This window comes from Anabrus simplex, chromosome 2 (genome assembly GCF_040414725.1).
Source record: "Anabrus simplex isolate iqAnaSimp1 chromosome 2, ASM4041472v1, whole genome shotgun sequence".
NCBI classification, from domain to species: domain Eukaryota; kingdom Metazoa; phylum Arthropoda; class Insecta; order Orthoptera; family Tettigoniidae; genus Anabrus; species Anabrus simplex.
In genome coordinates, this window is record NC_090266.1 from 332,366,812 (window position 1) to 332,380,960 (window position 14,149).

The window sequence follows — 14,149 nt, forward strand, 5'->3', positions numbered from 1 at the left end:
GTTGTTTGCAACACCACCAGGATGATTTCCTTTTACATTGAGAAGATGTTCAAAATATTCCCTCCACTTCTCCAGTGATTCCCTGGGATCTATTATGAGTTCACCTGAATTACTCAAAACACTGTTCATTTCCTTTTGCCCTCCCTTCCTAAGATTCTTTATTACTGTCCAGAAAGGTTTCCTTGCTGCTTGACCTAGCCTTTCCAGGTTGTTACCAAAATTTTCCCATGACTTCTTTTTGGATTCAACAACTATTTGTTTCGCTCTGTTTCTTTCATCTACGTACAAATCCCTGTCTGCCTCGGCCCTTGTTTGGAGCCATTTCTGATAAGCCTTCTATTTACGTTTACAGGCTGCTCTCACTTCATCATTCCACCAAGATGTTCACCTTTTCCCATCTTTACACACAGTTGTTCCTAGGCATTCCCTTGCTGTTTCTACTACAGCATCCCTGTATGCCACCCATTCACTTTCTATATCCTGAACCTGCTTACTGTCTACTGTTCGAAACTTCTCACTAATCATATCCATGTACTTCTGTTTAATTTCCTCGTCCTGGAGATTTTCTACCCTTATTCGTTTACAGACAGATTTCACTTTCTCTACCCTAGGCCTAGAGATACTTAGTTCACTACAGATCAGATAGTGGTCTGTATCATCGAAAAATCCGCGAAAAACTCGTACATTCCTAACAGATTTCCTGAATTCGAAGTCAGTTAAGATATAGTCTATTATGGATCTGGTACCCCTAGCCTCCCATGTGTTGCGGTGAATAGCCTTACGCCTGAAGAATGTATTCGTAACAGCTAAACCCATACCAACACAGAAGTCCAGCAAATGCTTTCCATTCCCATTAGCTTCCATATCTTCTCCACATTTACCAATCACCCTTTCGTATCCTTCAGTTTTATTCCCAACTCTCGCATTGAAATCGCCTATTAACACTATTCTATCCTTGCTGTTGACCCTGTCCATGATGTCACTCAATGCTTCATAAAACTTGTCAACTTCATCCTCATCTGCACCCTCACATGGGAATACACGGACACAATTCTTGTCCTAATTCCTCCAACTGACAAATCTACCCACATCATTCGCTCATTTACACGCCTAACAGAAACTATGTTGCGGGCAATGGTATTGCTGATAAAAGAGCCCTACCCCAGACTCTGTCCTTCCCTTTCTAACACCCGTCAAGTACACTTTATAATCTCCTATCTCTTTCTCGTTATCTCCCCTTACCCGAATATCACTTACTCCTAGCACATCCAGATGCATCCTCTTTGCTGACTCAGCCAGTTCTACCTTCTTTCTTCCATAAGCCCCATTAATATTGATAGCTCCCCATCGAATTCCATTTTGTTCGCCAAAGTTGTTTCCAAGGAGTCCCATGCCTGTCAAATGGGAGTGGGGCTCCATTACTCCCATAGGTCCGAGACGTGCTTAAAATGTTCTGAGCTCGGTAAATTCATGAAGCTGGATGCTACCCTACTTGCACATAGTCCAAGTGAGGATCTCTCCTCTAACGGGTTATGGACCACCGGTGAATTGTATAGTCCTAGCCGCCTGAGCACAAGGAGGGCCATGACTCAGAATATGTCCGAGATGCCCACTCCCATTCCATAGCAACTGGTAACCCGACTCTCAGGACCACTTACTAGGCCACTCAGCCGTTGCCCATGGTTCACGAACTAGTACGTGACTACACTAACCCACAAACATGAACCATATTCAAATTAAGTATCAAATTAAAATTAAAAATTGGTATGCAAGGTATCTTTTGAAATTACTTTTATAAGATATGTTAAAAATCTGAAATTATGTTACCATACTGTTCTGAATTGTAGAATAATAAGTTTTGGCAACATAAATGAACTCGCAAGAAATGGCAAATATATATATGGATAAGAAAAAAATCCACCTTATTAATACTGTTTATTGTAAATATAGACACACATCAGTACCAGTTTCGACCCTATTAAACATTTAAACGTAATAAAACATAATCACTTTTCTTCAATAGGTCAGCACATCGAAGAATTCAAACACAGGTTTACGGACATGATATGAAAATACTAAACATAAATTCTAAGGGCCCCCTGCTCAACATAACAGATTTCTACATTTCCCTAGACCAATACGCTAATCCTAACTACAGTATAAATCACATTACAGAAAAAAACAATATTACCGCAAAATGGTTAATAAACAGAACACGGCACGTTCCAATAAACCGCCGAACGACATGCCCTGCTCCACCCCTACCGCCACAATACTCACTCTCCCTACCCCTCCATCCATACCCCTCACTACAGCGAACATAAGCCCGAGGCGAATGCGTAGCAGTACACAGCGAGCTCTCAAACAGAACGCCACCCAGCTACAACAACAGCAGTAAGTAGAAATTCATATTCGCACACATCCTTCGGCATTCCTTCAAACTTACTACACTTTACTCATATCGGTTTATCTTTCACAGATAACCATAGCACCGGTATACAAATATAGACAGGGAAGGAGTTACCACCAAAATCCAAATTCAAGCAAATCCACGAAACCAAGAATTCATCATCTGATTCAAACTTTTAAAAACAAGATTTTGTTTACAGCTGAGCCATATACTGTCTTTGTCCACACTATTGGAACATTTAATGACCTGTGTTTTTATTATAAGCATACATGAAGACATCTTTCAGTCAAATAGAACATTCGCAAGAACTTATACCGTACCACTGTTTACGAGCACAAAATCAACCGATGTAAATATATGCTCACAAGACCCTAACATGGAAAACACCGGGCGAGTTGGCCGTGCGCGTAGAGGCGCGCGGCTGTGAGCTTGCATCCGGGAGATAGTAGGTTCGAATCCCACTATCGGCAGCCCTGAAGATGGTTTTCCGTGGTTTCCCATTTTCACACCAGGCAAATGCTGGGGCTGTACCTTAATTAAGGCCACGGCCGCTTCCTTCCAACTCCTAGGCCTTTCCCATCCCATCGTCGCCATAAGACCTATCTGTGTCGGTGCGACGTAAAGCCCCTAGCAAAAAAAAAAAAACATGGAAAACTGAAAAAGGAATACGCAAGACATGAACTTTTAAACCCATTAAATGTTTTTATATAAATGTTTTTAGTGTTTTTAATGTGTTTAATGTGTACGTACAATTAGTTTTTAAGCTTAGTTTTTACAATCATATTTAATAGTCAAAAAAATTTTACTTTCACGGACTTACAACTGGAATGACAACATTAGACATCCGGATGTGCTAATGGATGACAACATCTTTTTAGATAATTAATACAAACCAATGCCTAATAGATGTAAAACCATGATATGTCAGCTGATGATGACCAAATAGGGTCGAAACCGGTACTGATGTAAGTCTGCATTTACAATAAACAGTATTGATAAGGTGGTATTTCTTTCTTATCCATATATGTGTAATCAGTCAATACGTGTATGAAACTCATAAATAACGAGAAATGGCAAATATCGTATGAAAATTGCAACTTTCAATACTCAGTATGGTTCTCCCTCAATGTGCTAAAAATCTGTTGACATACAGTAGGTCTCTTGGATTTAAGCATGATTACATGCCAACCAACTGTACCAGTAACAGAATAAGATAATATATAACTTCCAATTTACTGTTGCTTGTAGTCTTTTGCCCATTTTGTAAACATTATATATTTTTCTTAGACTGTTTAGGACCTTTTACTCAATGTTTCCTCTAGTCTAGTATAATCTCATACTAATTATGACTCTCTTTTCTGTTAAATAGTAATACAGAAATTCCCAGCTCATTCCTGAATGCCTTAAAAGGTTCAACGAAACGGCATCCAGTTCTCAACAAGAAAGATACTGATGGATCTTTATTAGATGAAAGTGATGTGAATGAAGATATACCCGAAGATGTCAAACGAGTAGTTGAAGAGATAGAAAATGAGGATGAGGAAGCTGATGAGGGAGAACTTTCTGCCTTTGAAGATATTTGGCTTAAAGCAGGAGAAATGGGTAAGTAGATTTATAAAACATTTCAAAACTTGAAAAGCATGAAAGAATACCTTGCCTGGTTGCTTATAGACCACTGCTTATTTTGGCAAATGTGAAAAATCAAGAGCAGTGGAAAAAGTAAAATTATCTATAAACATACTATTTTATAACATCAGAGGCAGTATGTAGGGAGTAGATTTGAAATTTCCCAATGATGTTCATATGAACTATCAGTTTACCAATTTAGAAATATCTTCATTGAAATCAAATTTTATTATTTCATACTATTTCAAGGTCCGTTACAATCTCATCACAAACCTTTTGCAAGGAAGAGTTTACACTAGAATTGGAATTTTTTACAGAATATTTCATTTTTCCTACTCTTTTCTGTATAAGTTTGATTGCTGTCCCTTTCCTGAATGCAGGTATATTATCATGAGGATTGTCAGTTAGGTTTCATGACACGGTGTCATTTTCATTGTCATGTAGTGAATCTGACGTAGTTTCAGCAAAATAATTGAGATAATTGAAATAGTGGACAGCTTCAAATCCCTAGGTAGCAAACTAATGCAAAAATCAAGGCCAGATGTACAGATTAGCAAAAGAGTGCGACTGTGATTGCATTCTACTAGAATGTGAGGAATGTCATTTGGATAAAGAAGGGGGTAACTAAGAAGGTATAAGGATGTGCTACACAAAGGATGCTATAAACAAATATTGATATATTCTGTGGAGACTTGGGCAGTAACAAGAAGTGAGGAGAGTAAAATTCAGGCCATATACATAAAAAAAAGAATAATGATAGTAAGGACAAGGAGAGTTGAAATGAGAAACGACAATATCAGGCAGGAAATTGTAGTAGAGAAGTTGAATGATAGAATTGAGAAGAGTAGACTAAGATGATTTGGACATGTGAAGAGAATGGAGGAGGGCAGAATACCAAAGGATAAGTTTGAGGGAGAGAGAGCAAGGTGAATAAACTTGATCAAGACCTGTATAAGACGACGGAAACTGGAATGGAACAGAAGTACGCAAAAAGAATGGTGGAAGGAGAGGAAAAGGTGGAGAAGTTCCATAAATGCCCCAAAGTGTTTGAAGTTGCATAATACGATATTGTGATGATAATGAATTGAGATTCTCATTTCCAGAATTCTTTACTTTGATGTTCATTTTATGTTTAGCAGCAAGAAATAATTCTGTATAAATCTGTAAGGTAGATTTTTGCAATGCTAGGTTCCATCAAACTTGTATTCACTGATAATTTACCGTGGAGTGTGACTGGTAAGTTCGGAGTGAGAGATTGATTCCTTCTCAGCGAGTGGTAGATGGCAGTAGCATTGTATTTATGTTATAGGAGAAAGTTACAGATAAGACTTGAACCGTGATGTTGCTTAGAACGTTTTGGTCCTCTTCTATAGGTTTTTTTTTAACCAAGATAGATTATTGATTTTTCATTATCTATTCTGGGCTCTTCCAGGTTTGTCTTAGGATTGAGGGTGGGAAGGGTTAGGTTGGATGTAGTCTTCAGTGTTGCTATAATGGTAGCACTTACATCCATGAAGGTAGGCAAAAATGATATAACATGTTATTGAGGTAGAGGTAGAATTCTCCTTTCTTATTGTAATTTTCCAGGTGGTTGTGAATTTCACTGGCTTCTCTGTGTTATTTGACATAATGATAGATGTTATGGCCATTTGTTCATTTTCTTCGAACTTAAGTTTGTGGTTTGTATTCATATGTTACCTTTTTTGGAATGGCAGGCAGCGGAGTGAAAATTTCTCCAGAAAAATTATGTGGTCTCAGGAAGTTCATCTGACAGTCCAGCTCCTTGTCTGAATGGTTAGCACAATTGCCTTCAGTTCAGGGGCCCCAGCTTTGATTCATGGCCAGGCAATTTAGCTGCGTTTGGTTAATTGCTCTAGCTCAGGCTGGATATTTCTAACTGTCTTAATACACATCTCCATTTACATACAACACGTCTCACTATCAGCCGTCACAGAAATGTGCAATAGTGAATTTGTCCCTCTACATAGGGTTAGCATCAGGAAGGGCATTCAGCCTTAAAAGGGCAGTTAATTCACATTAGAGCCAATCACAGATAAATTGAAAAGATGCCAGCAATCAAGAAAAAGACAAAGAGTATCTGACCTTAAAACTTCTAGCCAGGACCCGAAAGGAGCCTGGGTGGCTCTATGGATCTCCTGTCACAGATACTACTACCAAAAACATAAATTCAGGTTGTACTATTTCATATGACACCCTGATTGACAACACATACATACAATCAACATTCCAATTCATGGTATACAGGCTTGACAGCATACCACTCTCTACAAATTCCAGCGAAGGGCACACTAATTCAAGCTTGTACAACTGGGCTGCCTTGCCCTCCTTGGACTTTTAATAACCTATAGGTTACATATGTTCCCTATTTTTTCTTCCCCTAACCAAGCAATGCAGCTGGTTGCTTGTAGTTTTCCATGAATCTCGTAGATGTCTTCACGCAGCAGTCTGCAGGAACCAGGTTACCGTATTTACTCACGTATTAGACCCCTTTTTATCCCATTTTTACAGCCAAAAATACTAAAGGGGGGTCCAATATGCGATAACCTCAAAATTTCGTGCAGCGAACACATGACTTCTAAGCAATAAAGAGCTATAAATTGTATGTGTATACATTCTATACTCTTATTTAACAAACTTAGAATGTATTTAAGTTATACTGGCTGTTTTCATCGGAAGGCAGTATTTTTAAACGTAAAAGGACAATAAATTGTGAACACGACTTTTAGACCTACGGTACATATAAAAGTTACATTCGTTACATCTCATTAATTCCTCTGGTAAGGTTGACGTCAGGAAGGGCATACGGCCGTAAAACCTCGCTACGAAGATTCGTCTCACTTCATACTCGACCCCGTAGAACAAAGGGATAAGGGTATCGTGTTATCATATAATTAAATATTGATACAAAATAACTTAATGGCAGTCATTTGTTTCTGTCAGTTCAGCAGTAGGCCTACCACACCGTAAACCTGATCACTGCTTTCATTTGAATTATCGCCTTGCGCCGCCAAGTTTCCTGCCCTGCTACCGGCGTGTCGGAATTCCAAGTGACGTTATGTTCACTGCCATCTTGTCAGTTGCGTCAGCCATGCTTCATTCTGTTTGAGCCATGCACTGCAATCGAGAGCATACGAGGTCCTGTCTTTTTGAACCTTTTAAAAATAATTTCGTTCCCGACTATAGTATCTAAACAGTGTGAATCTATTCCCAAATGGTTTCTGGAGATGGTCTCTTATATTCCCAGTTGGTGTATATGTAGCAGAAGCTACTCCTTCCGAATGAAGCCGTCTATAGAAGAAATGCCAAACCATCAGCTGCCGGGCTGAGTGGCTCAGATGGTTGAGGCGCTGGCCTTCTGACTCCAACTTGGCAGGTTCGATCCTGGCTCAGTCCAGTGGTATTTGAACGTGCTCAAATACGTCAGCCTCGTGTCGGTAGATTTAGTGGCACGTAAAAGAACTTCTGAGGGACAAAATTCCGGCACCTCGGCGTCTCCGTAAACCGTAAAAGAGTAGTTACTGGGACATAAAACAAATAACATTATTATTATTAAACCATCAGCTGATAACTAGTGTATGTTACGAGTTGTACTTTCAAATGCAATACATAGTAACTGGAAACATTCTTTTGATAACTGCGGCTGTTGAAACACAGACCCCTATTTTTGAGTACAGTCCATGCTTGTTCTCTACATTTATCACATTAGGATTTTATAAACAGTTGTCCATGAGATAAGACAGGCCACATTGTTTAGGTTAGGTATATTATCGCCCTGATGGTGCCAAAAGTTCCTCGACGGAAAGAATAAAAATAAATAATAGGAAAATATACCACATTTATGAATATCTACAGGTGTGGCGGTAATGCTTTTTATTATCATAATAAATTTTGTACGTTCGTTGTCTCTTTTTTTATTAACGCATACCCTAGTATGTTTTGTTTGGCGTCTCCGAAAATCGTTAAAAGTACGTGGGGACATAAAATTAATATTATTATTTCTTAGGTACGTTGGCCACTAAAACAACCGTTTTAATTGGATAGCTTTTATCACATTTTAAACTTACTTCTCTCCAAATATATACATATATTGGCACGAGTTACGAGATATTAAACGACCACTTTGTTAATGATCTCGCCTGCTGTATGAATAGCAATAACCGCGAATGCGCGAATATTTCTCAACTAAAGTAAACTCGTTTCCTCATCCCGAGGTGGTACAGCTCTTTGTAGACACACCCCTAGTTTGTCCGGTTTGGTACTGGCCGCCCAACCCACGGCAGACAGTCGCAGGTAGTGCTGTCCACTGTCACATACGGTAGCAGGGTGTTCCTGACCTGACCAAAATAATTGGATATTATTCCAAATATTCCTATGACAATTCCTGTGGAGTATTCACTTATGGGTTAAAATTAAGCTTGTTTGCCTGCTTATGTTATGTTTCTGTGCATATAATGCGTACAAGCACATGATTGAAGTTTCTGTAAACTGCCGTTCTAAAATTATCATTCTTGTCCTGTTAACTACATTGTGTCGTCAGTTCAGAGTTAATGGAAAAGAAAGAGTCTTCATATTGCTCTTTCTTGTCCTTGTCCTTCAACATTTTGGCTACTAGATTACAATAGAGTAGAGGTTGATTTTTTCACCCTTCAGCAAACTAACTATTCTGGTCAAGGACAATTTAACTGTATCCATATTGCACCAAGTGCCATTAACCTTCACGCTGCCATGTTCAACTTCAGTCGAACGGCGATTGCACTCCGCTCGCTGCCGTATTCGACTTTTGTCCACAGCTTCAGAATGTTATTACTATGTGATGCCATGTTCGACTTGAGTCGGACAGGAGGGAAGACAGCGTTTGCAATGCTCTGCGGCATGCTGCTTCCTAGTTGCAGACCGAAGGTCAGTTTTAAATAGCACGAGTCACGCCTGGTCACGCCATTCTTTCTGCCTGCTAGTGTATTGTTGGTACGTTGTTTGTGTGTGGAAGTGGGTATATTTTAATTGCATATAAGGTTTAAAATGGTAATTCATTGCCCAAGGTGACTTCTGGACATAATGAGTGTGCAGCCGAAGAAAAGGAAACCCGAGGACAACATTAATAAGTGGCTTTCCAAAAGTATGTCAGACATTGACACAGAGGAAGATGACGACGATTTTCCCTGTGACGTGAATAGTTGTTCGGAGCTGGAAATCAGTGATGATGGCAATAGTGAGATTGACAGTGAGTCTAGTGAGGCTATGGATAGTCCTAGGTTCATTGTGTCTGGTGCATGGAAAGAAGTCTGATACGCGATAAAAGAGTCGGATATTGCTTTGAATAATGTACCTAATTTTTGGAGGTTACCGGTGTGAAAAGTATCGAAGGGCTTTCACCAAATGTTTTACCAAATTATTCCCTAAAGCAATTTATGAACATATCGCTCACGAGATCAATGATTATTTCTTATTGAAAACAGATACAACTGTGAGATTTTCTCTGCACAGCCGCTACTGGAAATGGTCTGATGTATGACCAGAGGATATCAAGGCGCTCATTACTATAGAAATAGGTATGGGAATGTGTCGCAAACCCTCCACCGAATCCTATTTTTGTGTAAGTTTTTGGCTGACCACTACTGCTGGATTTTCTGAAATTTTCTCACAAAATCAGTACTAGCTTATGAGGTCATTTTTGCATTCCAACAATATTGCTAATCAGGTAACAAAAGGCCTTGATGGATATGATCCCCTTTTCAAGATCAGACCAATTATGGACTTTACCAAGACCTGCTACAGTGATATTTTTTAGTGTGGGCGAGATCTCTCTGTTGATGAGAGCATGCTAAAATTAATATTTCGGCTATCATTCAAGCAATATCTACCCAGTAAACTATAATCTAAGTGGGGTGTGAAACTTTGGTCATTATGCGACTGACATACAGGTTATTTGTTGAAATACAACATATACAGTACACTGGCAAATGTGAGTCACAAGTTGCACCAGTTGATGGGCTGTCTTCGCAAATAGTAAAGGAACTGATGCCTGGTCCACTACATAAGGGATATGTTGTGTACATGGACAATTTTTTATACAAGAGTACAGCTTTTTACAAACTCACTGCATTCAGGCACTGGTGCTTGTGGCACTGTTATGGTCAGTAGGAAGGTAGTGAAAATGAAGCAGGAAGACTTGCCAAGAGTGTGCGTAACACAAGATGAAAATATGTTGGCCTGCACAAGACAAGATGCTGGGAGAGTAAACATGCTGTTGTCTACAGTGGGTAATACTGGGGTACCACAGGTGGAGGTGAATTCAAAGAAGGGAAAACACAAAATGTTAAAACCAATTATTGGTGATGTATAACAAAAGCATGGGAGGTGTCGATCAGTTCGATCATTACTGTTCGACTTATCTATTTGATAGGTGAACCCTGAAATGGTACGTGGTACTGTGGCACTTTATAATTGAAGTTGCTCTCTTAAACAGCTGTATTGCGTACAACATTCAGAACCCAGGAAAAAGGGTATCCCACAGAAAATTTTGGGAGAATATTATTCACAGCCTCCTGGAAAATTATGTGCGTTGGGTGCCGAACAAAAGGGGAAGAGAATACTCAACCCCTACTTTGGTGGTCAGATTGATGGAGAGGCACTTTCCAAGACAATTGGAAGACAAGAAACACAAACCTAATTATGCTGTGTGTTCTTTAATGCTAGCTCAGTGTAAAGAGAGAGAGTAAGGGGCCTGCCAACGCAAGCAAATAGGCTACGTTTGTAAACAATGTCCAGACAATCCGCCCTTGTGTATTGTGCTGTGCTTTGAGAAATATCACACTTTGAAGTGTTCCAAGGAGTACTGCATGTGGCTATCATGAACTAATCTTCAGAGCTGATGGGTAGGACTTCGATAAAATAAATCACTGCCATCGATTTACAAGAAAATGACTTACAATTTTTGGAGTTTTGTTTTTGCAGTGTATTTTTGTAGTTTGTAAATCTTTACCTCAATGAACAGAAAGCCAATTTTGAGGTCAGACTATCTAATTCAGTAGTAGGTAGAAAGTAGAATTCAGGGATTTGGAATTTTTTCTCAACTGTGAGTCTATAATTTGTGTATAATTTCTATTGCTGGTTTTGCAGTGTATACTCAGTGTTGCCTTTCATAGTGTCATATATGTATTTTCCTATATTACTTTTAGTGTTGTAGGGTTTTTCTGTGAACAGGAACAAAAGTTACAGTAATTTTACCACAAAATAACTTTTTCCACATTTTGTTTCGTACAGTGTAATTGTGTATTGTAGCTGCCTCTGTAGATCAGTGGTAGAGTGTTGGCCTCCGGATCCTAAAATTGCGGGTTCAAACCCGGCAGAGGTAGTCAGATTTTTTAAGGATGAAAAAAAGTCCATTTGACACTCCACGCCATACGATGACGGCATGTAAAAGATCTCTGGTGACATATTTGGTGTTTACCAGACAAAATTCATTAAATCTCAGCCATAGACCCCCAAGAGGGTTTTGCTTTACTCAGTCTGCCATCTAGTGGGCCTACAATAAAACGGCGCATCGAAATTGATGAGCAGACAGCCAGTTGGTGTCAAATTGAAATGTCTGCACATGGTAGCTGAGGCATTATTATTATTATTATTATTATTATTATTATTATTATTATTATTATTATTATTATTATTATTGTGCATTGTGAATATTATTCTCAAAATATCAATTTTGCATGATTTTTAGTATTCATTTGAGAAGAAAATCACATTTTTTGAGTTATTTGATTAATTTTTCATCACTTAGTTCCATATTTTCAAAGTATTATGTGTAATTGGTATTGTCTTTTTTGCAGTGTATATATACAGAGGAGTGTCCTTAATTTCAGATACTTGTAGTTTTCCATTTTTTTTTATATATTTTTTTTTTTTTTTTTTTTTTTTTTTTTGTACAGTGTATTTGTGCAGAATTTCAGTATTATTCTCTAAGTATTACTTTTCAGTAGATTTTTAATACTTATTTCAGAAGAAAATCGTGTTATATGAGGTAAAAATAAATGTATATTTTTCACTGATTAATTAATATAACATTTTCCAGTAAAGCTCCAAATTTTATTCGGCAGCATAGAGGTTAATACTAATGTAGCAGCAAACAAGTAGTAAATAGGTAAGCATTGTACTTGATCTGGGGTTAATGTGTGTTGATATTTAGTGCATTCTTTGTTTTTAATGTAATTCTGAAAAGCACTTGTTTTGTTTTGTGTTTATATTTGTTTAGTAGGTGGAAGAGGTGCATGTGGTTAACAAGTTTAAGTGAAATGAATAAAATAACTAATTATTTTGTACAGGTGAACAATAAAAGAAAGTATTACAATGCTTTTGAATATCCCTTAAACCTTCAAGCTGTGAATCAGTGAATGTGAAGAAAACATCATAAATACTGGTAAATTTACTGCCTTTCAGGAGGGGAAACCATTCTGACCATAATGGGCGTGATTGTTGGACATTGACTGTGAAAATTGACTTCTATAATAGAAACGAATGGCAAAAATAAAAATGCTAGGTTGTAAGGTGTGCCAAGATTTTACTAGTTTAAGGCCAGTAAAACAGATGGGAGTGATGATTTTTTTCAGAGTGAGCCGGTGGTAGATCATAAAAACAATGTCTTTGAGAAAAAGGATTTATGACCATAAGCGAAGTGCAGCCCACAGAGCAGCTTTGAAAATTAACGACAAGCTAAACACGAAGCTTCGGGTAAATTGTGTTTGAATGCTCTGTCTCATGAAAAAGAATCTCCTAAGCTATTTCTAATGGCTTACAAAGTGGCAGAAAAAACAAACATTTATTCAACAATTTTGAAGATGAAACTCACCTTCAGGAGCTTAATGGTGTAGATATGGGCCACATCCTTCTTTCCACGAATGCCTGTATTAATATAATTAACTGCATTTGCAATACAGTGAGGAAAATTGTAGTCATCCAGATTATTATTGCAAAAAAAAATTGCTAATTATTGACTAATCAACCCCTTTCATCATCAAAAGTGTTCTAATGGTTTATGTTTGTGTGATAATACCTGAATTGTCTGCTTTGATGAACCTTTTCCTTGATTTGATTGAACTTAATGGTGTGACTGCCAAAGGTATTTTCTGTTCATTAATGAGTCAACCTGAAAGACTTGGAATGTCAGTAGGATTACCTTCTGTCTATGACTTGTGATGGAGCTGCATTGATGTTAGGTGCACGTAGTGGTGTTAAGAGAGTTGCTACAAGACAGATTTCCGAATGTAATTGTGTGGCACTGTACTAATCATCATTTGTCTGCCTCGTTGGCTGAATGGTCAGCGTACTGTCCATCGGTTCAGAGGGTACTGGGTTCGATTCTCGGCTGGGTCAGGGATTTAAACGTTAATTGGTTAATTCCAGTGGCTCGGGGGCTGGGTGTGTGTTGCGTATTCAGTATTAGAAATCATCCTAGATAGGGCCCTCACCTTCACAGACATTCAGGTCGCCTAATAAGCCGTCTACGTGGAAAACACCTGCACCAGGCCTCTCCGGAGGTCATACGCCATTATTGTAATCATCATTTGGCATTGCCATTAATGATGCAATAAGTGTTACGGCTGCAGTGAATAAATTTAAGATTTGGTTAGACAAACTATATGTAACATAGCCCGCTTATCCGAAAAGTGCAAGGCAACTGCAGGAGTGTGCAGCAACATTAAATTTGCACCTTCTGAAAATGGGAAGGGTCTGGAGTACATGATGCGTAGCATGAAGCTTCCGTACAGTCCATATAATGTGGCAAGATTATCCAGCACTTGTTTCTCATTCTTAACAAGCATACAGAAGGATGCTCCTAGAAGCAGAACAGAATGGTGTCTTTTCGAGGGCTTGCTAAAGAAAATTATACACCAAGCAAGTTGGTCGTGCGCTTAGGGTCGCACTGCTATGAGCTTGCAGTAGGGGTAGTGGGTTTCAACCCTGCTGTTGGCAGCTCTGGAGATGGTTTTCCATGGTTGCCCATTTTCACATCAGGCAGATGCTGAGGCTGTACCTTAATCAAGGTACACAGTTGCTTCCTTTTCACTTCTAGCCCTTTCCTATCCCATCTGTGCC

The 14,149-nt window shown here is 38.6% G+C and overlaps 1 protein-coding gene across 11 annotated transcripts in view; it reads left to right on the top strand.

The window, feature by feature from the left end:
• LOC136864113 (uncharacterized) overlaps positions 1 to 14,149 on the top strand; it is a 929,406-nt gene that overhangs the window by 319,534 nt on the left and 595,723 nt on the right. For all 11 annotated transcript variants that reach the window (XR_010859273.2, XR_010859274.2, XM_067140697.2 and 8 more), the window contains exon 9: positions 3,780 to 4,012. Coding sequence is in view for 9 of the 11 variants with exons in the window: in XM_067140697.2 (XP_066996798.2) it covers positions 3,780 to 4,012 (233 nt within the window). In the remaining 2 variants the exon portion in view is untranslated. The remainder of the gene's footprint in view (positions 1 to 3,779; positions 4,013 to 14,149) is intronic.